The 23,225-nt window shown below is 59.7% G+C and overlaps 1 protein-coding gene across 1 annotated transcript; it reads left to right on the plus strand.

The window, feature by feature from the left end:
* Positions 1-1,995: 1,995 nt before the first annotated feature.
* Positions 1,996-18,292, plus strand: TNNT2 (troponin T2, cardiac type). Its single transcript, XM_036909497.2, has 16 exons — positions 1,996-2,029; positions 3,836-3,887; positions 5,257-5,267; positions 5,368-5,382; positions 7,587-7,616; positions 9,482-9,547; positions 9,900-9,935; positions 10,786-10,819; positions 11,829-11,889; positions 12,183-12,299; positions 13,164-13,241; positions 14,164-14,274; positions 15,505-15,614; positions 16,152-16,242; positions 17,675-17,715; positions 18,079-18,292. Exons 1-16 carry the CDS (start codon positions 2,011-2,013, stop codon positions 18,122-18,124), a joined length of 918 nt encoding a protein of 305 aa, XP_036765392.1. The 5' UTR covers positions 1,996-2,010; the 3' UTR covers positions 18,125-18,292.
* The last annotated feature ends 4,933 nt before the right edge of the window (positions 18,293-23,225 follow it).

Below are 23,225 nucleotides of genomic sequence, written 5' to 3' on the forward strand. Positions count from 1 at the left end.
CCCAAGGTGCACCCTGTGTTGGAAACTGGAGGCTTGGCCTTGAATCCTGGGTCTGCCACTAAAGATGGTGTAGAGATGGAGTCTTGCGTAAGAATGTCCCCTCCCTGGGCCCCAGTTTCCTCATTGGTGGGATGGGCTAGCTAATTGCTAGACCTCTACCTGCTCTAAAAGCAGTGCTCCAGCCAACGGGGATTCCCCAACATGGCCCTGTCCCTGCCCTTGCCTCCGGGCCGAGGGGCCCCTGAAACTTTCTGGGCAGACTGCTCCTGATCCCCTGAGAACAGAGTGAGACTGAGGTCACATCAGTCAGAACAGCCCTTGTGGTCAAATTCACATCTCCAGGAACTCAGAGACTGTCCTGGGAGCGCCGAGGAAGGCCCCCCGTCCAGAGGTGGGCAGGGACCGCTGGAGCAGCCCTCCAAGCTTGGGCAGATGCGCGGAGTTCATGCGACTCCCCAGACCCCGCACCACTCCCCTCCCCAGAGAAAGCTTGGCTGCACAGCATTTGGGGGCTGATGGGGGAGACCCCTCGGGGAGATGGTTTCATGGGGTGTGAGCCCAGCTCGCTGGGTTAGAGGGTTAACCCGAGTCCAGCCATGTCCACGCGAGTGTGACCTTGCCCCATGGCAGGGTGACATGACCGTAAGGACAGACCTTCTCTGTGCCTGGGAGTGGCAGAGGGAAATACTCCTTTGATTATCCTGCCCCTCCTGGGCAGGCTGAAAAAATATTTGGGGAAGGGGTTGCCTGGAGTGTCGGGAATTTCAAAGCGTGGTCCCAGCCTAGTGCAGCTGGAAAGCCACCTGGCCTGGATTCCTGCTCGGACCCAAGTCCTCCTTCTCTCAGGGCAGAAGGGGGCTCCGAGGGCATGAGCTGCCTGCTGCCCCTCCCTCCTACCCACAGCTCCCACTCCCCCATATCCTGTTCCCTTGCTGTCCTGGGGGTGACAGCTGTGAGCTCAGGGAGATCCCAGCTCAGGGTGGGGGACAAGGGCTGAGGGAGGGGCGACATTCCTCAGAAACTCAGAGTTTGTTTCTGTAAGACTAGAACAGGAAGCTCATCTATTTTATACATAGGTTAACTGAGGCCCAGAGAGGTTAAGTGACTTAACTAAGGTTACACAGCAAACACTGGATTTTAGACCCAGGTCTTTTGACCCCATGGCCAGGGTTCTTTCTGACTTCTCCTGTTTCCACTCTACTCTCCAAGCAAGGTGACCCCGATCTCTTGGCTGTGAGTCTGGCTAGAAAGCATCAGGGGCAGCAGGTGGCAGTGGGTGTGAGGACTCAGGCGCTATAGGTCATTCTTTGCCCAGCCAGTCTTCGATGTCTCCCATTCTGGAGCCCCCAGCCACAGCCTGTCACCTTCCGCTTTGTCAGTCCTGCCTTTGGGCAACTGGCTTGGCTGTGTCCCCTCAGCTGAAAGCCCTCCCTACCCTCTGTGGTCTGCACCCTATTTTTAGGCGCTGGGTGATGCTCAGGCGCAGGGAGAGGGCTCCAGCTGCTCTTCCCTCCTCTGGGCCTCAGTGCCGTGCCTGGTGGGGGGGCAGGAGAGGAGAGAGAGTTGGAGGCCAGTGCTCAAGGCTGGCCATGCACAATTCCCCCCAGGAGGGTTCCTCTCCCCAGGGTGATGGATTCTTCCTGGGGTTCAGGGACTAGCACCCCAAGTTCTCAGGTGTTTTGGCTACTCCCTTGGGGACTGGGGCAGTGCTCATCTGCCACGGACCCTCCCCCCACCCCAGGGTTGGCCACACTCATCCTGAGGGTCCATCTGGGGACCCTCTGGCTTTGGGCCTTTCTTCAGCAGAATGCAGCTCAGTCCCCCACCGTGACACCTCACACATGTGACATCTCTTCTCTAACCTACCTCCACCCCAGGGGAACCACAACTTGACTCAGACCTTCTGTCCAAAGCTGCATGTGAACCTGCCTCACTGCCCCCACCCTACTCCAGCAGAGGGGCCTGGGGAGGGGCCTGCCTCACCACAGCCACGCTTGTCCTGAACCCAGGATGCACATGATTGGAGCAGGTTCAAAAGAGCAGCCAGTGTGAGGCTGTGGTGTGAGGCACTGGGTCTGAGGATCTCCACCCAGAGGGAGAGCCAGAGCAGAGGCTTCTTTAGAACCTCTCAGCCTCAAAGGGGCTGCCTTGCGGCAGACATCACCCCATCCAACCACTGCGGTTATTCTCACTGGATGTCCGTAGATGGATGCTGGGGGTTGGTCTCAGCCACTACAGTGGGATGTACAGGGAGAGGTGGAGAGGGCTGTGAACACTGCTATCTAAGTGCCACTATTACATGTGGCTGGAGTTGGAAGTTAATGGCTGCAGTGCTGGACACAGATGAGGCAGAAGGCAGGGGCACAGGAGAAATCTCAGAAATCCTAACCCCACCTCACTTGGGCTCCCCTCACATCACCTTGTCCCTTCTCTCCCTCTGGAAGATTACAGGGTCCCCAGGGGGCCACTTTGCACATCACATTTCAAACAACATGAATGGTGCCCCTGGCGCCGTGCACTGCTGTGGTCCCGGAAGGCTGGGCTGTAACAGTTATGAATGGAATGCCTCCTCTCAGCCAGACACTTTACACCAGCCCAGGCCTCACAGCCACCCCAGAGGAGCAATTTCACATAAGAGGGAACTGAGATGTAGGGAGGGTAAGTGACCTTTCCAAGGTCACAGGCAAATGTGAGATGGAGTTGGCATTCAAAACCAGATTAGCCTCATACTCAACTGTGTGCTATATCCACCATCTCCCTGTAATTACATGGAGATTACAGTAAAACTGGACATTGCCTAATGCCCTCCTCCTTCCTTAATGCCCATGTGGGCCTCACCAAGGTCCCTGAGGAGCCAGGGCGTATACAGTGCATCTCTATAGGCCCAGGAAAGGACTGACGTTCAGAGAGGTGAAAAAGGCTCCCCTTGCACACAGCAAGCTGATGGAGGAGGGTCTGGACCTCAGTCGTTCCTATCAAAGTAAGGGGGTATCTCAAAACAAGTTCCCTGGGGAAGTTTACTCAGTTGGCATCAACATTGAGAACGAGGCAGGCTGACACAGGCTTGGAAGGAAAGATACAGATGCTTTGAACACTCCGCTGTCTGCACATCTGCAGTACAAGTCACCACTAGGGTATGGACATTGCTGCAATCCATAATCTTACTCAGATTTCTCAGCCCTACTTGGACAGACAGTCTGAGGACCACGGGGATCCACATGGGCCCCTACATGCCTTTCATTACCATGCCCACCTTCTCCCACCTTCCATCCAACTCTTGACAACTGCCCAGCTCTTCTCCATTTCTCTAATTCTGTTACTTCAAGAATGTTATATAAGCGGCACCATATGAATTGGCCTTCTCCCCCAGTGGAAGTAATTCCCTGGAGGGTCACCCACGGGGCTGCATGCACCCCTGGCTTCTTCCTTTGTACTGTTGGGTAGTATCCCACCCTCCAGGTGGGCCCCAGCCTGTTCCCATCTCCCAGGGCACCTCCTGCAGTGACACAGGCCATACCCAGCGGGGTTGCACAGCTTGGCTGCCCTGACTGCTTGGCAGAGTGGTGGACTAGGAAAGGGGAGAAACTCTAGAAACATCATTTTGAGAGTTACAATGTTTTGAACCAGAACAGCAAATTCCAACTGTTTGCCTGTCCAGGTGCAGGGAGTGAAAAATGGATGTCAGCTGGTTGCCCGGCTTTGATGTGCGGTTAACCGGGCTGGACTCACCCCCGGCCTCTGGTTGGCCAACCCGGGGCCAGCTCTCACGGCAGAACTTGGGAGGGTGGGCCTCCCTTCCCCTTCCGTCCGCTCTGACATTTTTCTCTCTCCGGAGGAAAAGCAGAGGCCATGTCTGACATAGAAGAAGTGGTGGAAGAGTGCGCGGAGTGAGTATGGGAGCCTCTGTCCCCCTGCCCGCCCTGCCTCCCAGCCCCCCACCCCCGGTCCCAGAGACCCCCTGGGATGGGTGAGGGGAGTGGCTCTGCTGGCTTTGGGGAGCTGAGGAGAGATATACCCCCTTCATTTCCACCCCTGTGCCTCTGGGCTGTGGATCCCAGGCCAGTCACAGCTGGAGGACTTCTGAAAGTAAAAAGGCACAGCTCCCAGGGTCAGCCAGGGTCCCATCTGCTAGGAGACTGGCCACCGTCAGAGGGGCCGGGAAGGCCGGTGTCCTGAGGACAGACCCAGAGAGCCTCACTGACCCTCCCAAGGCCAGGGAGCTGACCGTGCCCCATAAAACCCAACTCAGGGCTCAGTGCTGGAAACAGGTGAAGGGGATAAAGAGCTACAAACTGCAAATTTAGTAAAAAAAAAGTAAGTCATAGGAATGGAAGTACAACAGAGAATATAACCAATGAAACTGTCATGTTTTGATATGATAATGGGGTGACTACTCTTACCCATGGCAGGCATCTAGGAATGTAAATAATTATCAGGTCAGTGTGGTGTACATCTGAAGCCAACATAATATTGTATATCAACTTTATTCCCAGAAAAGATGAAAGAACTCAGTGCTATCTCTCCGCCCTGGCACTCTGCTCTCCCTGACGGCAGCCCGCCCCTGCCCTGTCCCAGAGACTCTGGGGCCGGGCCCCATCAGGCAGTCAAACAACTGTCTCCTGGGGGAGGAGGCAGCCAGGGAGGGTACAGAGGTTTGCAGCTCCTGCCCACTGCGAACTCACTCTCCTATGGGACTTTAAGATGTAAAATGTCAACAGCAATTAGCAAACAGGCTGGGCAGGGAGGGTGGGCCACTGGTAATGTAGGAGCTCGAGGGGGACCGAGGTCAGCGGGGGTTGGAGGAGTGAGTGGAGTCGGTGTGGAGAAGGCAGGTCTTACCTGCGCAGGATTTGGATAGAGGAAGGGAGAGAGGAGCGGTTCCTAGGGGACAGCCTGGGAAGCCCAGAGGCTGATGGGAGCAGGAAGTGGGCAGAGGGCTGGAGCAGAGGTTCCAGGGGATAGTGGGAGGTCGCCCTGGATGGGAAGGCTGGGCCAGGTTAGGGAGCGCTTTGTGGGGTGGGCCGAGGAAAGTGAGTTCCTGTAGGCAATGAGGGGAATAAAAGGTGGGGTTATTTTCAGGAAAAAGGTCACTGTGCGTGTGTGCCTGCCTGTGCGTGTGTGCGTGTGTGTGTGTGTGCGTGTGTGTGTGCGTGTGTGTGCGTGCGTGCGTGTGTGCGTGCGTGTGTGTGCGTGTGTGTGTGTGTGTGCACGCACACACTCTCCCGCCTTGCTGCTGACCCCTTTTCTGCACTGCAGGGAGCAGGAAGGTAAGCCCACACCTGTACACTCATTCGAACAAGGGACAGTCTGGCTTGAAACTGACCCACCTCTTCTCTCTTCTCCTGCGGCATGGCCTTTTATGAGCAGAAGAAGCCACGGAAGGTATGGAGCGTGGGCCGAGGGAGGGCCGCACGGGAGGAATCCCAGGAATCCACTGTTCCTGGGAGCGCTGGGGAAACAGCTTGTGCGTCCCTGCCCCTTATTGTCAGCTGAGCAAGACCCCCCCACCCCTCCCCGGGGGCTCCAAGGCAGGAATCAGCTCTAAGCTTGGTTGCCTAGGTCTTGATGCAAAAGGTTGAAACCTGTCTCTGTTGTCCAGTATTTTGTTCAAACAGAATCATCACTTTTTCTTTTCTTTTAAATTAATTTTTAAAAATTAAGGTATCATTGATATGCACTCTTACGATGGTTTCACATGAAAAACATTGGGGTTCCTACATTCACGCATATTATCAAGTCCCCCGTCACCCCATTGCAGTCACTGTCCATCAGCGTAGTAAGATGCCATAGTCACTACTTGTGTTCTCTGTGTCACACTGCCTTCCCCGCGACCCCCCCACACCATGTGTGCTGATCATAATGCCCCTCAGTCCCCTTCTCCCTCCCTCCCCACCCACCCTCTCCTACCCCTCCCCTTTGGTAACTGCTAGTCCCAGAGTCGCCATTTTTTCTAATGATTTATTTTTGCGTTTTTTCTCTAAAATTTTTAAACATAGCAAGTTTTAAATGCATGTAAAAGTACCAAAATAGGATAACTGTCCCCCCAGCCCCCTCCCCACGCACTCATGATCTAGCTTCAGAAGTCACCAACTTATGGCCAAACTTCTTTCACCTGCTCTCCGTCTCCTCCCTGTTATTTTAGGGCAGACACCCCAAAGCATTCCCAGACATCACATCACCTCATAATTAAGAATTTCAGTGTGTATCTCTGAGAGAGAAGCACTATGTTAAAACACCATGGTCACACCTGAAAACATGCAATGTGATCATTTTTCAAGTGAGATTAGGAGAGTGCTCAGCCATCTGGGCATGAAGACCTGTTCCGTTCAGAGGTCCATTTCGACCCATGGATCTTTGCCATTCCTGCTCTAATTGGCTATTGCAGTTCTCCCCTTGGCCTTGCGGCCTGTATCTCACTGAAAGGAGGCCCTAACCTTTCTTTCTTCCTGAGTGCCTGACAAATGGAAGTGTCACCCCATTCCCCACCTGCCCCAAACGGCCCAGGATGGCCCTCGGGCACCTAAGGCTTCTGCACCTCAGGAAGGTGGGACCCTGCCCCTCAGAGGCTCAGCAAATTCTCAGAAATATCTTTTCAGCACACGGTGTGTGGACATTAGGAGGAGGGTCTCTGTGAAGGTCTGGGGAGAGAGCCGGGGGCTTCAGAGCTGTCCTGCTTGTCCTCCGTGCCTGCTAGAGAGAATGACAACAGATTGCGGGGGCTGAGGTTTGAGACGCAGACTTCTGGATTCGGACCAATCTGCCGCTGCACACAGTAGGATTTGGCTGTGAATTAACAAAATAACTCTCCCCTCTGTGGTGGTCTGAGCTCCACGTAGCATCTGCCTAGCTTGCAATGAATGGGCTACACCTGCCCCCACAGAACTAAGCCTCCGGCTGTAAGTGGCCAAGAGGAAGCAAGGTCCGGATGGTGTCCCACAGGTGCGCAATCCTAGTTTCTCTTCTTGCAGGAGAGAATAGTACCGATGGCTGTTAGCTCTGTCTTTGGGCAGGAGCTTGCTCTCGATGCTGTCTGCTTCCTTGGTGCTATGCTGGGCCTTCCCTAGACGGGGCAGCCTGCTTAAATCAGACCAGTCTGAGCTGCCCTGTGCCATGCTTTCCAGCACAGAACTGTGACTCCTAGGAACGGATGTTTCGTGGGGTAGCTGAGAAGCTCATTTAGGGTGGGAATGGGGAAGGAGTTTGATGGTAGTGAATTGTTTCCACTTTCTGCTCTTTGCAGCCTCTGTCTTATGAGAGGGAAACTGAGGCCCTGTAGTCGAGAGGCAGGGCAGCCAATGGCCAGTGACCACTTACTGAATGCTTTCCGGGTGCCAGGCACCTGCTGGGCACTTATACACCCTGGGTCGTTTCATCCTTCCAACGGCTGAGAAGGGGGTGTAACCATTTCCATTCATCTGGGGAGTCCTGGGAAGTGAGTTGCCCCAGTTGCCAGAAGGTGGTGGGGTGGGAGTTGGAGCAGGACCGTAACCCCAAAGCCACCCCCTGAGAACCATGCGCTGTCCGGCTGCTCCCAGGCTAACCTGTCTCGCTTCTCCCCTTTGCTGCCGCCACTCCCTGAACCCCAGAAGAGGAAGACTGGAGAGAGGACGAAGACGGTAGTACAGCTTTGACTCTCCTTGGGTTTCCTGCCTCCCACTGTCCTGCTTGCGCAAGGCCCTGCTCTGGGCCCCGGGCTGGGAGGGCAGGGGTGCAGAGGGCCAGGCATTCCCTTCCCCCAGAGGGCCAGGACCGCCATTCTGAGCTCTTCTTAGTATCTCTCCTCCAGGGCCACCATCCCTTTTCCTGGCTCCCCATCTTTCCTCTGGGCTGGGTGGTGGGCTTGTCCCCCAGCTGCTCTGACCGTAGCCGCAGTGGGGGACTACTGTCTGGAGGGAGCGGCCTTGCTCTGCCCCAGGGCACATGCCTGCACTCTGTGCGGGGCGGGGGGGGGGGGGGGGCGCCCTCTGGGCTGGACAGCGCCCTGCAGGGCAGCCCAGACTGAGGAGCAGGGAGGAGCCCTCTGAGGAGGAGGAGCAGCTGGGGGAACTGGAACTAGCCAGCGCAGAAAGGACATGATGTCAGCTCTCAAATGGGCACTGCTCTGGGGTAGTGGGGCCAGGCCTGGTTCCCAGTCCCTGGGGGTGGGACTAGGGTGGGGCACAGACTTGGGCGGAATTGAAAAGCTCTTCTCAGTAGTGACATCTCAAGCTGTTGTGGTGGCCTGGGGAGGCTGTGGGCGAGGGGTGGGTATCCTACAGAGAACTGAAACATCAGATGGGGTGGGGAGAGGTGGCAACCAGATGGCCTGAAGTGCCCCATGCCTGGCCATAACCTTGCTAGCCAGTCCTCTACTCTCACCCCTTCTGGAAAGATCTTTGAGGTAAGCCTGCACAGGGATCAAAGAAGAGGCATGCCTGGCCTCAGACCTAGGAAGAGAGGACAGAGCGTGGAGGCCAGCGTTTCTGTCTGGGTGGCCTCTCTCCCTCCCTGAGGCCCCTTCTTCTCCCTCTGCCCGGAGGCCACCACTTGTCAGTCATCGGTCTGCAGGCACTTCTCACAGGCAGGGCCGTGTGCCTGGCGTCGTCTTGTCTTATGTGTCTCCTCTAAAAGCACCTGACTGAGTTGGGTTGCATCCTGCCAAGCAAATGGATGAAAACAGAAAAGTCCTGTTAACACCCTGGAGGGTACACGTGTCTGTGTGTCGAACATCTCATCACCCACCCAGTCCTGCTGTTTGGCTTCTTTTAGGCACACATGAAGGGTGTCTCAAGTTACTGAGTCTGGGGCAGGGCTTCCCCAACACCTCACCCTGAGCAGGGCACTGCCTGGGGTGCCAGTCACTGGGTTAGGGAGCATCTGGGTTGGAAAGCTGGGGAGCAGGGTGGATGCACCCTGCCTGGGAGGCTGTTAGGGAAAGGGGAGCTGAGCCAGGCAGGAGGCAGGCCCCCAGCCCCAGCAGCCTCCAGGTGGAGAGCAGTTCTCGATACTCAGAGAGGCCCAGTTCCAGTTCTCAACCCCCCAGAGAGGCACATTTAGAACAAAAGGTCTCTTCACAAGCCTGATCATGCTCTTCCGTCATGGTTTACCAGGGGTCAGCAAACCTTTACTGTAAAGACACAGATAGTAAATATTTAGACTTTGTGGGCCACACAGTCTCTGTGGCAACTAATCAACTCTGTGGTGACAGCACAAAAGCAACCATAAGCAGTATATAAATGAATGGTTGTGGCTGTGTTCCAATAAAACTTTATTTACAGAAACAGTCTTGGGGGCCGGATTTGGCCCTTGGGTCACAGTTTGCTGAATTCTGGTTTAAACCAGAAACTAACTGAGCACCCCTCTGTCATTCACTTGGGTCACCCCAGAATTCATGTGGACCCTGGATGTTCTTGACCCCCGTCCCCACCCCTCTCTGTTCTGGGTTCTGCCTGTTAACACGGTGGGGGCCTGGGTGTTCACTGTGTCTGGCTCACTTCCGCAGAGCAGGAAGAGGCCGTGGAAGAAGAGGCCGAAGGGGAGGCTAAGACTGAGGAGGCCGATGTAGAAGGTAAGGCTCTGGGTGAGGGTGCAAGGGGCTTGGCCCTGCTGCTCAGGGTGGTGGTGAGAATTCCCGAAGTCACTCCTATGGCAGTGAGAACCCCCGGGGAGCATGCTTCCCGCCGTGCGGCTGCCTCCTGGCTACGGGAATGCAGCCACTACTGCTGGACCGTGAGCATGACCGTGTGTCCCTTTTGCATCTGGCAGAGCCCTGGGCCCGGGGCATCTGTGTGAGCAGACAGCTCCCTGACCCCAGAGAGCAGCAGGCCTCACTTTGGGGAGGACCTGAATGTGGAAGGCTCTTGGCAGGGAAACTTGCACTTAGAGTGAGGACCTTCATTGGTTCCTCGTATTCTGTTTAGAAGGTGGACAAGAAGAGGAGGCTAAAGAAGCTGAAGGTAAGGTGGGCACCAGGAGATGTATTGGGGTGATGAGGGAGCCCCTCCAAGCAGCTGTGGGGGACACTGCCCTCAGAAGGTGGGGGAAGAGAGGCTCCTGGGGGAAGAGGACCGAACTTGGTGGCCAAGCAGGTTTTGTCAGGCTCCAAACCTCTGCCCGCCCTCATTGCAGAGAAGCTGCCTCGGTGGTGCCCAGGGGGAGACGTCCTCAGTCTGGGCAGGGCACCTGGTAGTCAGGACATGCGCAGGGCTCCTGGAACCCAGGCGATACCCCCCACAGGCTGCGGGGTCTGTGGGATGGACTCCCAGGACAGTTCTCGGGGTGGGCCGCCACTGTGGTCATCGTGTAGGCAGTCCCTGCCACTGGGGCCCTCTGGAGGGGAGGGGCAGCCAGCAAGGGCTTAGGACCATGCCCATCGGCTTCCTGGCCCTGTGGCCATGTGGAAGTCCGGGGGCAGTCAGTGAGGCAGACTCGGGAGGGCTGCCCTGGGCCAGGACTCCTGGCCAGAGCCACGGACTGAGAGGCCCGAGGGAGGCGAAGCTGGCTTGCGCGGAACTGGCTGGTGAATGAGAGGTTTGAAGTTTCCCTCTGGGAGCGTGCGCTCCCTTCGGGACTCAGCCGCCCCCTGAGGCATCCCCCCAGGGCCACTCTGAGAGAGAGCGTGGGGTTCGCACCCCATCAACAGGATGCTCCTGGAACCAGGGACCCCGGGTCTGGAAGGGACTCACTCTGCAGACAGCTGAGGTCTCTGGGTGCCCAGCTCACCAGAGGCGGAGCTGGGACGGGATCCAGGGCCTCCTGACCCTGTGGCTTCCTGACCCTGTGGCCGTGTGCCTCTCTCCTTAACAGATGGCCCAGTGGAGGAGTCCAAACCTAAGCCCAGGTGAGTGGGACACACCTGTGGTGAAGCCGTGGGAGCAGAGGGCTCGTGAGGGAAAGTGATCAGGGCAGGACAGGAGGGCAGTGTGGCAGAGTGGGCACGGGCAGGGGGGTGTGCTCAGTAGAGACCGCCGTGTACGGTTGTACAGGTTTGTACTGCCCAAGTCCCTGCTTGAGGGGTGAGTGGAGGTTGGAAGTCACCCTACACTCCATTACTGACGGTGTGCCCTGGCAAGGGCAGCACTATGATCAGAGGAGAGAGATGGGCTCGCTGTGGCCCGGAGACCCTCTTGCATCCCACAGGACACCCTCCTCAGTGGCTGAGTTGGGACCTGGGGAAAAGGCAAGAAAATCTGGGAGCGCCAAGCAATGGAACCATGCCAGCCAGGCACAGCGCTTCAAAGAGTCGCAAAGGGGCACGGAGAGCAGCTTGGTGCTGGCCACACGCGTGAAACCCCATTCAGCTGTGGGGGCGGCAGAGGCCTGGGGGCCGCACAGGGTGTCCCTTTTGGTGATGCAAAACCTGCCCAGCAGATGGCGCCTCAGCGCACCTGGAGGCTCCTGGCACCCTGGCCAGAGACAGCCCGCCCCCCCACTGTCCATCAGCACCCTTCCCCCTCCCAGCCCCTTGGATGTGCGCTGCAGTGTCTCATTTCAGCCCCACACACGCCTGATCATACGGGGAACCGAAGACCAGAGCCCGGAGGGCCTGGTGTCACACAGCTAGTGTGCATTGGGTGGGAACAAAACCCCAGGACCCCTGGGTTCATGGGGAGAACTGGGGGGTCAGTCCTGGGGATTTGGAATCAGACAAACACGTCATCTTGTTGCAGCTTCTCTACTCTTGTTGCATGGCTTTGAGCAAGTCTGAGCCTCTGCTTTCTTCACTGAGGTTAACGGTGCCTGGGCGCCGTGTCTCTGCAGGAGGAAGGGCAAGGCCTGCCCCTGACGCTCGCGGTCTTCGGGTCCAGCGCGGGACTGATGCTCACTGACTGTCTCCTTCTCTCCGTCAGGCTGTTCATGCCCAACTTAGTGCCACCCAAGATCCCTGATGGAGAAAGAGTGGACTTTGATGTGAGTGGTAGCTGGGGGCGGAGCTGGTCTGGGCTGGGGGAGGCTGCAAGGGCCCTGATGAGGGAGCTTACGGCCTCGCGGGCTGGGGGAAGGTCTCTGGCAGACCGTGTTGGGCACAGGCTGGGCTGGGCATCACCCTGGGTTCAGGTCGAGGTCGCCTCTTCCCTGGCCAGGCCGCAGGCCCCGCCCATCCCTTTTGCTTTGAGGAGGGTGGTGCCTACCACCCACTTCTCCTCTGGCTGCTCAGCGGAAGTGGGTGGGGTAGCCACTGAGTCCCGGCGGCGCCCTCCCAGGACATTTACCGGAAGCGCATGGAGAAGGACCTGAACGAGCTGCAGACGCTGATCGAGGCCCACTTTGAGAACCGCAAGAAAGAGGAGGAGGAGCTGGTTTCCCTCAAAGACAGAATCGTAGGTGTCACATCTGCTGCCCAAATGCCGGGGCCTCACAGCGGTCTGCCTTCTGTTCTTGGGCCTCACCTCCTCCAGGCAGCCCTCCTGGAGCCCTGACCCCTCTACGAGCGGGCTCTCCACCAGGAGCTGCTCTCCGGGCCCTGCCCTGTGGGTCCCTGGGTTCCTGTCTTCCCTCCCCACCAGACAGGCACTCCTTGCCGGTCGGGGCTGAGCTAACTCCCCTCTGGGCCGCCCAGGTTCTGGCCGTGGGGTGACCAGTCAATGCCTGCTCTTGCAGCCCCTGCCCCTGCCTCCCTCCCGCTGGGCACCCCCCCAACTAACGTAGGGAAGACAGGTGGGACCCCTAACATCTCGAATCATTCTCCTGGGGAGCCGGGGTCGGGGTGGGGTTACTTCGACTCCTTTTTCTCTCCCCACCAAACTTGACTTTCCACCAGGAGCCGCTCTGGCTGGCAGCTGGGGACTTGGCCACCTACCTTCGGGCACAGAGCTGCTGACAGGGCCAGGGCCAGGGCCAGGGGTGGAGCCCTCAGGGGAGAGGGGAGAAGCCTGTCTGCGATTTTTCAAACCCTTGAGGGTGACCCCGCCGCGAGGGATGTTCCGTGTGGGTCATCTGCACATGTGTGGAGTGGCCTGCTTGTTTAGCAGGCATTCTGCGCTGGCCCACTTGGGGGCGCTCTCTCTGCCTGCCCCGGGGAGCTGGCTGAGGGCAGAAGCCCTTAGGAAGGGTGTTAACCGCCCTGGCGCTCTGCAGGGAGCGCCCCCGAGGGTTCCCTTGCCCCCTCTCTCCCCGGGTGGTCCTGCGCCCGCAATGCCATCTCCGCACGTGCGCGCTGGGCAGGCTTTGCCTCTTTCTCATAGGAGAAGCGGAGGGCCGAGCGGGCCGAGCAGCAGCGCATCCGGAATGAGCGGGAGAAGGAGCGTCAGACGCGCCTGGCGGTGAGTGACCCCGGCCCAGCCCTCCGCAGCCCGCGGAGCCCCCTGCACGGGCCCAGCCCCCTCTCTGCTCGCACACTCTGGGTCAGTAGGACAGTGCGTGCGAGTGCTGCCCTGGCTCTGGTAATACAAGGACAGAAACGCCTTGGCCCTCATGCACTCAGTGTTTTAAGACTCTCTTTCCATTAGTTGCACTTCAGGGTATTTATCTGAAAAAAAAAAAACAAATACTAACTCATAAAGATATCGGCACCCCCATGTCCACTGCAGCATCGTTTACAACAGCCAGGACTCAGAAACAACCTAAGCGTCCGTCAATGCGTGAATGAGCAAAGATGTGGCACATATACACAATGGAATATTACTCAGCCCTGAAAAATCCTGCCATTTCCAACACCATGCATGCACCTTGAGGGCCTTATGCCAAGTGAAATAAGTCAGAGAAAGACAAATACTATACAATCTCACGAACATGTGGAATCTAAAAAATCCCCCCAAACCAAGCCCACAGATACAGAGAACAAATGGGAGGCGGCCGGAGATGGGGGCTGGGGGGTGAGGGAATCAAAGGCCACAAACTTCCAGTTAGAAAATAAATCAGGCACAGGGAGGTGATGCAAAAGAGAAAAGAAAAAGGCTCTCCAGCCCTCATCCTTTCTTCCTGGGCTGCTGGAGACCCTCTGTGGGGGGCTCACTGCCTGAGGGGAGACGGACCCCACACTCGGGAGCCCAGACTCCTCAGCCAGTCATTCCGCACACGTCCACAAACCTGTCGTGAGCCGGCCCTGGGCCGGGGGCCCCCTCAGGAAACTGCTTGCCCGGTGGAGAGAAAGCTCAACCCAGCTCACCCTCAGGCTGCCAGCTCTGGCCAGGTACCCGGGTCCCTGCCCCCACTATCACTTGTTCCCCTTGTCCCTGGGACCAGGAGGAGAGGGCCCGCCGGGAGGAGGAGGAGAACAGGAGGAAGGCTGAGGACGAGGCCCGGAAGAAGAAGGCTCTGTCCAACATGATGCATTTTGGAGGCTACATCCAGAAGGTGGGTGGGGGAGCGGCAGTGGCCTGCCGGGGTGCTGGTGGGTCGGAGGAGTGAGGTGTCGCCTGCAGCAGACAGGCTTGAGGTCGGTCCCCAGGAAGAGTGCCCAGGTGCTCTGGGTGGGCGTCCGAGGCCCCCTCGTGCTCAGACCCTCAGTGGCTCTCAGCCGGGCTGGGCCTTTCCCTAGGAGCGGGGTGGGGGCTGCGGGCCGAGGCCGGACACCACTGCGCCTCCCCACCCTGGTGTCAGCAGTGCCCAGGAGCCCCCAGGGTGGCCGGGCAGGTAGAAGAGCCCTGTGCCTGGACTCGGAGCTCTGGCTGCGGACTCAGCGCTCCCACATGCCCCGTGTGGCCTTGGGGCCCCGGTGTTCCCGTCTGCAGAGGGGGAATCTGTTCCCATGTCTGCCCTCCCTGCTTTGGGGTCCCCTGAGCCGACAGGGAGAGCGTCCAGTGCACACACGTGTGAGGTGGCTCACTCCCGGGAACTCACTCCAGTTCCTAATTTTAGTGCCCGGCGCCTACCAGCTATTCCATTCTCAAGGGAGGAGGGGGAACACAAACTTGATTTTCTCTGTGCCGGGGAGGGTGGGAACGTTTCCTTAGGTTTCCAGGGTCTCCAGCTCAGAACTAGGCCAGCCACCCTGCCTCTGCCCCCGTGGTGACCATGCCAGCCAGGCTCAGACCCGCCCCGCCGGGGCAGTTCCTGCCCTCCCCCCGGGTTCGGGTCCCAGTGAGCAGGGCCGCCCGCAGTGAGCCTCTGACCCGTCTCCTCCTCTCCCCGGGTCTCCTCGTCTCCGCCCGGTGCCTGTCTCTCTCTGTGCCCCTGTCGTGGTCTCGGTCTTTCTCTCTGGGCCTTTCTCTCATGGTGTCCTGGCTTAGCAAGCCCAGGTGGGTACCAAAACCTCGAGCCCGCTTCCTCCTCACAGCTTTGGGGGCTCCCTGGTAGGGGGACGGCCCCCCGCTGGCGGGTGGGGATTGGGCCAGGCAGCAGGAGGGAGCCCGGGGCGAGGTGGGGGAGACTGGCGAGCAAAGGGAGGGGAGGCCGGAAGGACCCTCCTTGCCCCTGCCTCAGTTTCCCTGAGGAACCCAGACCGTCACCGTGTGGGTTTTGCAGGAAGAAGATAAGAACCTGGTCCTTCTGTAGGCCCTGCCTTGCTCCCCACTGGGTTTTGGGGGGTTGTGGGGTAGGAGAGGTCTTCTCCAGCTCAATTCCCCTGCTTGTCACCCACTCCAGACAGAGCGGAAAAGTGGGAAGAGGCAGACAGAGCGGGAAAAGAAGAAGAAGACTCTGGCTGAGAGGAGGAAGGTGCTGGCCATCGACCACCTCAACGAGGACCAGCTGAGGTGGGGCCCGTGGTGCGCAGGGTCCTGCACGCGTCGGCTTAGGAGGGGCCTCTGGCTGGGGGCACTGCTCCTCACTCACCACCAGGGGGCACTGCCGCCTCACATATTTTCCCAAGGCAGGTTTGGTGGGCCTGGGGCCGGGCGTGAGCAGGTCCCGCTGTCTCCTGTCTGTGCTTTGCTGATGAGGAAAGAGAACTGGGCAGGCTCATCACCTCTCTGAGCTTCGTCCTGTCCACCTGCACACAGATGGCGGGCAGGAGGCTGAACTAGATGCCCTGCTGTGCCTGAAGGGCTTCTCCCGTTTCCTCCGCTGTCCCAGAGCTTCATCATGGCAGCCCCCAGGGTCCTTTCCTAAGCCCGGGCACTGCCGCCTGGGCCCTGTGCCGGGCCTGGGGGCCCCTTCAGCAGGCCTGGGGGTGGGAATGAGGGCTGGGCTCCTGGGGGCTGTGTCAGGGTCAGGATGACGGCAGATGAGGCCTTCCCTTCTTGTCCCCCATCCCTACCCCACCCCAACCCCAAACGCCCTGGCCTGTGCAGGGAGAAGGCCAAGGAACTGTGGCAGAGCATCTACAACCTGGAGGCAGAGAAGTTCGACCTGCTGGAGAAGTTCAAGCAGCAGAAATATGAAGTGAGCCGGCTCCGTGTGGCCGCCCACCCACCCCCAGCCATTGCTCCTGGTTTGCCTGGGTCCCAGACGGCTGCAGCTAGCCAGCCCTTGTCCCTCTGTCTGTCACCCACCACCCCAGCTAACTCGTGTACTGGTGCCGGTGCCCGGGCTCCTGTGGTGCTCAGGGCCTACCACTGGGCTGTAGTTTCCTGGAGATGCCAGCAGCCCTGCTGGGGCTGAGCACAGGCATGTTCCTGGGCCTCTGCCCGGTGGGGCTCCCCCTCTGCCGTGCCTCAGGGCCTGGAGGCAGCCGCTCAGATGGCCGGCCGGATGGGAGAGCCCGGCCGCACAGAGCCAGGCTTCCCTGCGGAGCGGGAGCCCTCACCAGACGTGCAGCCCCCTCTCTTCTCCCTACATATGCCCGAGGCCCTGGTGCGGGCATAGCCAGGCTGAGCCCCACTCCTACAGCCTTTCAGGGTCCCAAGAGCACTGGTCCTGTGCGCCTCCCCTCTGGGGCCTCCGCTTGCAGGAGGAAGCCCCTTCCCTTCCAGGGCCCACCGCTGCGTGTCCCTGCACAGGCCCTCCCGAGCAGAGCTCAGGCCCCCATGGCTCGGGGCTCCCCACGTCCCCCAGTGCTGAGAGAGGCGGTGCACCGCCTGCACAGACGGTTAGCTCTGCCCTGTACTAGCTGTGTGGCCCGGGACAAGTCACCTACTTCCCCTGTTTCCATTTCCCCATCTAGACAACAAGGCTAACACCAGGGCTTCAGAGGTTTATTATGAGTGTCACAGAGAAAATAACAGTAATAATAGTGCTCCAAGAACTGCTCTGAGCACTTTGCACGTATTAACTTGTACTCTGGCAACAATCCTGTGGGTTAGCATTTGGGAAAGCGCTCTGAAGAGAGCAGAAGGCGCCCGGCACCCACCGATCGCCCGCTGGTGATCGCCCGCCAGTGTGGGCTCCTGTTCCGGCCTCTCTGGGCCTGTGCTTCCCACTTTCTTTCCGGTTCCACACTTAACTCCTCACCCGGCCTGCAGGGCACAGATTTGGCCAAAATGCAGAGCGGCAAAGAGCAGGTGGTACCTGATGGGTGCTGCACCTCATGACCCCTGGGCAGGAGTGCCTGAGGAGGGGTCTCAGGCTGGGCTGCGGCTGTTAGGGGGGCTTCCTGAGGCCCAGCCTTGCACCGAGGAGGCCGCCTCACGCTGCCCTCCTCCTGAGCTCTCCGTGGCTCTGAGAGGCCAGCGAGGCCACCAGGAAGCCTCTCCTTGGTTTCTGCTTCTGGGACCTGGGCCTCTCCGGACCCCTGACTCCTCTGACCTTCATAGTATTGTTCCCCCTCCCCTCCCCATTCCCAGCTGGGCCCCCTTCTCCTCCCACCCTCCACGGTCCACATGGGATCTGAGCCACCTGAGCTCCAGTCTTACTGTTTTCCCCCCTTTTCTTACAGATCAATGTTCTCCGAAATAGGATCAATGATAACCAGAAAGTGTGAGTATCTGGCTCACCCCCGCCAGCTCACGCATTCCTCCTGCTTCCTGGTCTCCCAGCCACCCCGCCCCTCCGTGGGCTCTGCCCCCCTTCCTCCTCTCCTGCAGTGCACAGGCCTCCCATGGCCCCCCCCCCCCCCCGGGCCTCCCTCTCCTCTCTCCTCCCTGTGGCCACACCGCTCACTGGGGTGGAATGGGGCCCGGGCCCAGAGGGTCTCCCTCCAGCCTGAGGCTGCTGGCCTGGCCTGCCTCTGGCCAAGCTCCAGGCTGGACCCTCAGCCCTGAGCATCCCCCCGCCTCCTCCCCACAGAGACCTGCCACCCTGTCCTGTGTCCTCTTCTGACTGGGCCTGCTTTCTCTGCAGCTCCAAGACCCGCGGGAAGGCCAAAGTCACTGGGCGCTGGAAGTAGAGGCAGCAGCCTCCCTCACCAAAGATCTGCTCTTTGCTCTGCCCCTGCCCAGCGTGCCCTGCTCCTGGGCCCTCCTGGGAGCCAGGGGCTGGCCCAGCTGGAGCTGCGACTCTGGCCTGAACCCCCGCACGTCCACACACGCCCGGAATAAAAGCCATCACACTCCAAGTGGCACTTCTTGTCACTTCCCCTTCAAGAAGGAGAGAAACTGAGGCAGGAGCCACCTCGCAGGGAGTCGGGCACAGGCCCCTGGTGGCCTCCTGCGGGCGGGGAAGGGCGTGCGGGCTGTCAGAGCCAGGAGGGGGCCAGCCCTGGCAGCTGTGGCGAGTCCGCAGAGAGGCCGGGAGGGGCAGTGCGGAGGCTGCATGGCGAGCAGCGTGAGTCACTCCCTGGAACAAGGAAGGCCTCTTTGTTCGGCCTGTTTTCCTTCTCCTCCTGGTCAGGGCACTAAGGACCCGGTGTTCTGCCCAAGGATCCAGGGTGGGGAGGGGCAGGAGGCCCGAGGAGCGGGGCAGGGCCTGCTTCTCAGGCGGAGGTGAGCGGCAAGAGGCGCAGGCTGGTCTGGGCGCTGGGCCCCCCTTCCTGATACCTCACGTCCATGGGGTCCCTGAGCCGCGGGGCAGCATGGATTCCGGTTGGCAGGAGGCGCGGGAACCCACATGGGGTGGGAGCGCTCCCGGCGCCACAGCTCTCGCACCTCCGTGCCTCTGCCCCGCTGCTCCCTCCGCCTGGAAGGCCTCCCGTTCCTCGCCTTGTCCCCCACCCAGGGCCTCAGCACTGCCCCTGGGAAGGCTTCCTGTGCTCTTCCAGACAGAGCGAACTCATGTCTCCTGCGTGGAGCCCTGGGCCCTAGTTTAGCTGTTGTCACAGTCACACCACTAGTGCCACACTGTGGCCATTTACCTGTTCCCGCAAGCATTCCTGCTTTCAGGCAGCCCTACAGGCCTGCTTACCCTGTGCTGTGTGCCAGGCACCCTGATGGGTGCTAGTGAGGCGGCATGGAAAGGGGATGGTCCCTGGGCCCCTGGAGGGGCTCAGCCTGGGCCCTGGCCTCCATTCCTGTCACTCACACACTCTTGCATTCATTCCGTGAGGACTCCTGAGCACCACCTCGCTGTCAGGTGCTTGCCAGCTGCAGGGGACGCTGTGATCAAACGGGCACGTCCCTGCGCTCACGGAGCTCACAGCCCAGTGGGAGAGACGCAGCAGAGAGCAGGTGGGGCCCAGGGTGTGGGGGAGCTCAGACAAGGGCCACCCCACCTGGCCTCAGCAGGCTGCAGGGCTTTCTGGAGGAAAGGTGTCTGCATGGAGTCCCAGAGGGCGAGGAGGGGGAATCAGGGAGAGAGTCAAGGGCGGGAAGAGGGACCAGCGCATGCAGAGCCCCAGCAGGAGCCGGCCCCGTGGGTCCGGTGAGCGGGGCTGCCGCAGAACCCGGGGCCCGCTGGGGGCAAGGAGGCCCCAGAGGGCTGGGGGCAGCGCCTTAGGCCACGGGGGCTCTCGCCTTTGTCTCTGGGAGGCCCAGCCCCACCCCTCTCCTGAGGGCACCTGGTACTCAGGAAAGACCCTTTGAGTGCCCCGGCACAGACCCCACCCAGCGCTGACCATACCGAGTCTGTGGCACCCAGTTGGGGCCCCCATCCCGGCACCTTGAAAAGCACACCTCACACAGGTGGCCCGAGCACTGCCTCCTGGGAGGCCTGCAGACACCTGCTCTGCCAGATCCTGGAGCATTTCTCTGTAAAGTGAGGAGTCTGGGCAGGTGGACCTGTCCTGTCTCACTCAGCAGGGGGCAAGTGTGTGAGTGCCAGGGTGCAGGAGCACACCTGGGCATCAGGCCGGGACAGGGGCCCCTCCAAGTCCCGCAGGAAGGGGTTGGGGTCTTCAGGCCTAGTGGCCCTGTGCTCTTCCCACGACATTCCTGGAAACGGAGGGACCACTGCCCTGTGCACGGAAACACACTGGGATGGATTCCTGAGCATCAAGGTGCCAGGAGGCTGTGCGGCTCCGCTTTGTCTGTTCATTGCTTGCACTGCTCCATGTTTGCCCGCAGTAGGGGTGCGGCACACGCTGAAGGTGCAGGAGGGCAGAGAGCCACCCAGGCCTCCGGACCCACCGTTGTCCCCACCCCTCACCCCCTGTGCCCTGCATACCCCGTCTCCACCTGGTTCCCATTGCACCCTGCTCCAGGCTCACCCCTCACCCCAAGGATCTTCCATTATCTGTGGATGCCCACATGTTTAAGGAACATGACCTCCAAGCTGGAGACTCACCCCCGTTTGGCATCAGATTTTCTCTCCAAATGAGCCCATGTCATGGACAATACTCGTTTGTGTCACAAACCCACTTTGGAGGCAGGAACGCTAGGGGAGAACAACGCATTCCCCTGGGGCCCGTTTGTCTTGGGGAAGGCTCCTGCAGCTGCAGACCCTTGTTCTGGGCCCAGGTTCTCCCTTTCTCCCATCACGTCTGGCCCTGCCACGTCCCAGCTCCGACCCTGGTGAGTTCCTTCCCTTCTCTGTGCCTGAGCTCCCTCGTGGAAATGGCGGGGATGGCAGGGAGGGCCTGTGCTGCCCATGTTAGTGCCCCTACAGGGCTCAGCCTGCAGTCTGGGGTAGGAAGGGCCCTCCGTTTTTACTGCTATCTTGGTTCCAGGGCTCCCCTTGTCTACAGGGAGCCCCAGAAGCCTCTCTTCCCTTGGGCTCCAGGGTCAGCCCTGCTCCCCGACCAGACCACTGGGGGCCGCGTGTGACCGAGCCTGCTGCTGAGGGTCCCTCCTGGCGGCTGTGGTGCTGCTGGGCTGGAAGTGGCAGAACCTGCCCCCAGGCGCAGCGCCGCCCTAACACCGCAGCCTGGTTTCTGGAAGGGGCGGGGGCTGGCTGTCCTCTGTGGCTGGGTTTGAGGACAGGCTCTCCGAGGGGCCCCCGCTGCGGTGGGGCCGGCCGAACGTGCAGGGCAGACCAGGCTGGCGTCCGTGTGCTGCTGTGTGGCTGTGAGCACTTGCCCTTCTGGCCTTGGCCTCTCCTCTGGAAGTGCAGCCCGCCCTGTCGGGCCTCCCAGGAGGAAGGCTGAGTGGGAACTGGGGGAGCGTGCTGCTGATGGAGGGCACACTCACCCCTTCTCCCCCTGCACAACATGCCCCTCATGGGCGTCTCATGTGGCCCTTTGTGCCAGGCCCCGCGCTGGCTACTTTACTCATGTCCCTCCAGCTACCCACCCACTGTCCTCAGGTCTCATCCCATGCTGCAGGTGAGGAAACTGATTTGGAGATTTAAGCAACGTGCCAGGGCCATTCTGTTAGTAAGTAGCAAAGCTCGCATTTGAACACAAGTCTTGTGTATCCAGAGCCAGGACCTTTCCCAGCACATGGACCTTGTGGATAGAGGAGCACCCCAAATCTCCCCAAACTGTAGTATCGGGCCAGAATCGGAGCCTCCCCTGGGGGTGGCCCTGGGGGTGGGGTACAGGGTATGAGTGTAGGGGCTCAGCGCCCTCTGCTTCTTTCCACTCCGCCTACCCACCTGGGGAAACAGCAACCCCTCCCAGCAGCCTCTCTGCCCTGTGCCTCTCAGCCTGTAAGGCCAGACTTTCTGCCCCCAAGGCCATCCTGGAGCCTGACAGCTGTGCAACATCCGGCACAGGAGGGGGCTCTGCCCCACTTAGAAGAGCACAGTCAGGCAGCCTCCTCCTCCTGGGGGGGTTACATCCCATTCCTGTGCCGAGGGGAGGGGAGGTGACCAGGCTCATGGAGGCACCTGTCCCTGCTTTGCCCCTGGGTCAGCCCTCAGTTCTGCAAGAGTGAACCCCAGGGTGGGCTGAGGCTTGGCCTAAATGCCAGCAGCAGGCGAAGCAGCTGTTGTAGGAGGGGCCCGAATGCATCGGGGGCTTCCCAGTCCACCCTTGCTGCCTGCTGTTTTGTTTCCCCAAATTCCTGAGCCCTCCCACCTCTGCTGTGTGCTCTCCCACCCCCAGAATGCTCTTCCTTCCCTCACTCCCCATCCTTCAGGGCCTCCTTATTCAAGTCACAGTTTCTCCAAGGAGTCTTGGAGGGGCCCTCCACAGCTCTGGGGCTTCCTGGGCAATGCCCCCGCACGCTGCCTTGAGAGCCCTACACCGAGAGCCTTGTTATTCACAGAAACCAGGTCTGGGTGCTCAGCCACACCCTCCCGGCCTGTGACCAGCCCTTCAGCCCCACCCACCTGCTCATCCTAGGTTCTCAGCCCCCACCCCAACAGCTACAGGAATTTAAATTGCTTTCACCTGAAGACGCAGGAGAAAACTGTTTCCACATATGTGCAAAGCGCCCAGGCCCCAGGGGCTGCCCCCACCCCCGGCCTCGCACTCAGCCGGGCCTTGGCCACGCAGCCGCACCTTCAGCACACCCCAGCCCCAAAGCGGCTTCCCCTGTAAATTCAGGCCTGGGCAACGCCAGTCTGAAGGAGGTGGCGGCACTGGGCTGCTCTTCGGGAAAGTGGAGGGCGGAGCAGGAGAGGTGGTGTGATCGCAGGGCTGGCTCCAGGCCCCAGAGAGTGCTGGGTCTGTGGGTGGCTGGCAGTTGGCAGATCTGCTTAGCATGAGCTGTCCCCCGCCCCCAGTTCCCAAGGAGATGGCCACCAAGGGTGCCAGTTGGTGAGGATGAAGGGGGGAGTTCCCTTTATTTCTGCTCCGCCGCGGTGGGCAAGCAGGGTTCTTCCCTCTGAACTTGACACAGAGACCCGCCTGACCCCGTGTCTCCCACCAAGCCTGGGAGGCGGTGAGCAGTGCACGCTGCTGGGAGGCACTGGACCTGCTTTATAGGCCAGCTCCATGATAGCCCTGATAGACGACATTACCCTCCACATAGTAGGCACCTCCTGTGTGCCAGGCACTGTGCTAAGTCACATGCACTCTCATTACAGTGACCTGTAAAGTTAGGGCCTAGAGAACAAAGAAAGGCATGTTTTACAGAAATTGCTTCTGTATTTTAGCCAACAAATCTTTGAATAACTTCTGAGTGTATAATGCAAAGTATGTGAGCATAAATCCTTATCACAGGGAAATGTGTGTGAAGAAACGTTCAAGTCCCTCTGCGGCAAACTGCGGATCCCTCACCCGGGCCGCCGGG

The sequence above is a fragment of the Manis pentadactyla genome, chromosome 9 (genome assembly GCF_030020395.1).
Source record: "Manis pentadactyla isolate mManPen7 chromosome 9, mManPen7.hap1, whole genome shotgun sequence".
NCBI lineage: Eukaryota > Metazoa > Chordata > Mammalia > Pholidota > Manidae > Manis > Manis pentadactyla.

Excerpts from the sequence above, each read along its gene's own strand:
- TNNT2 (XM_036909497.2), top strand. Across the intron at positions 9,936-10,785 it reads GGAGGCTAAAGAAGCTGAAG|ATGGCCCAGTGGAGGAGTCC; the intron begins GTAAGGTGGGCA and ends TCTCCTTAACAG. Across the intron at positions 13,242-14,163 it reads AGCGTCAGACGCGCCTGGCG|GAGGAGAGGGCCCGCCGGGA; the intron begins GTGAGTGACCCC and ends CCCTGGGACCAG.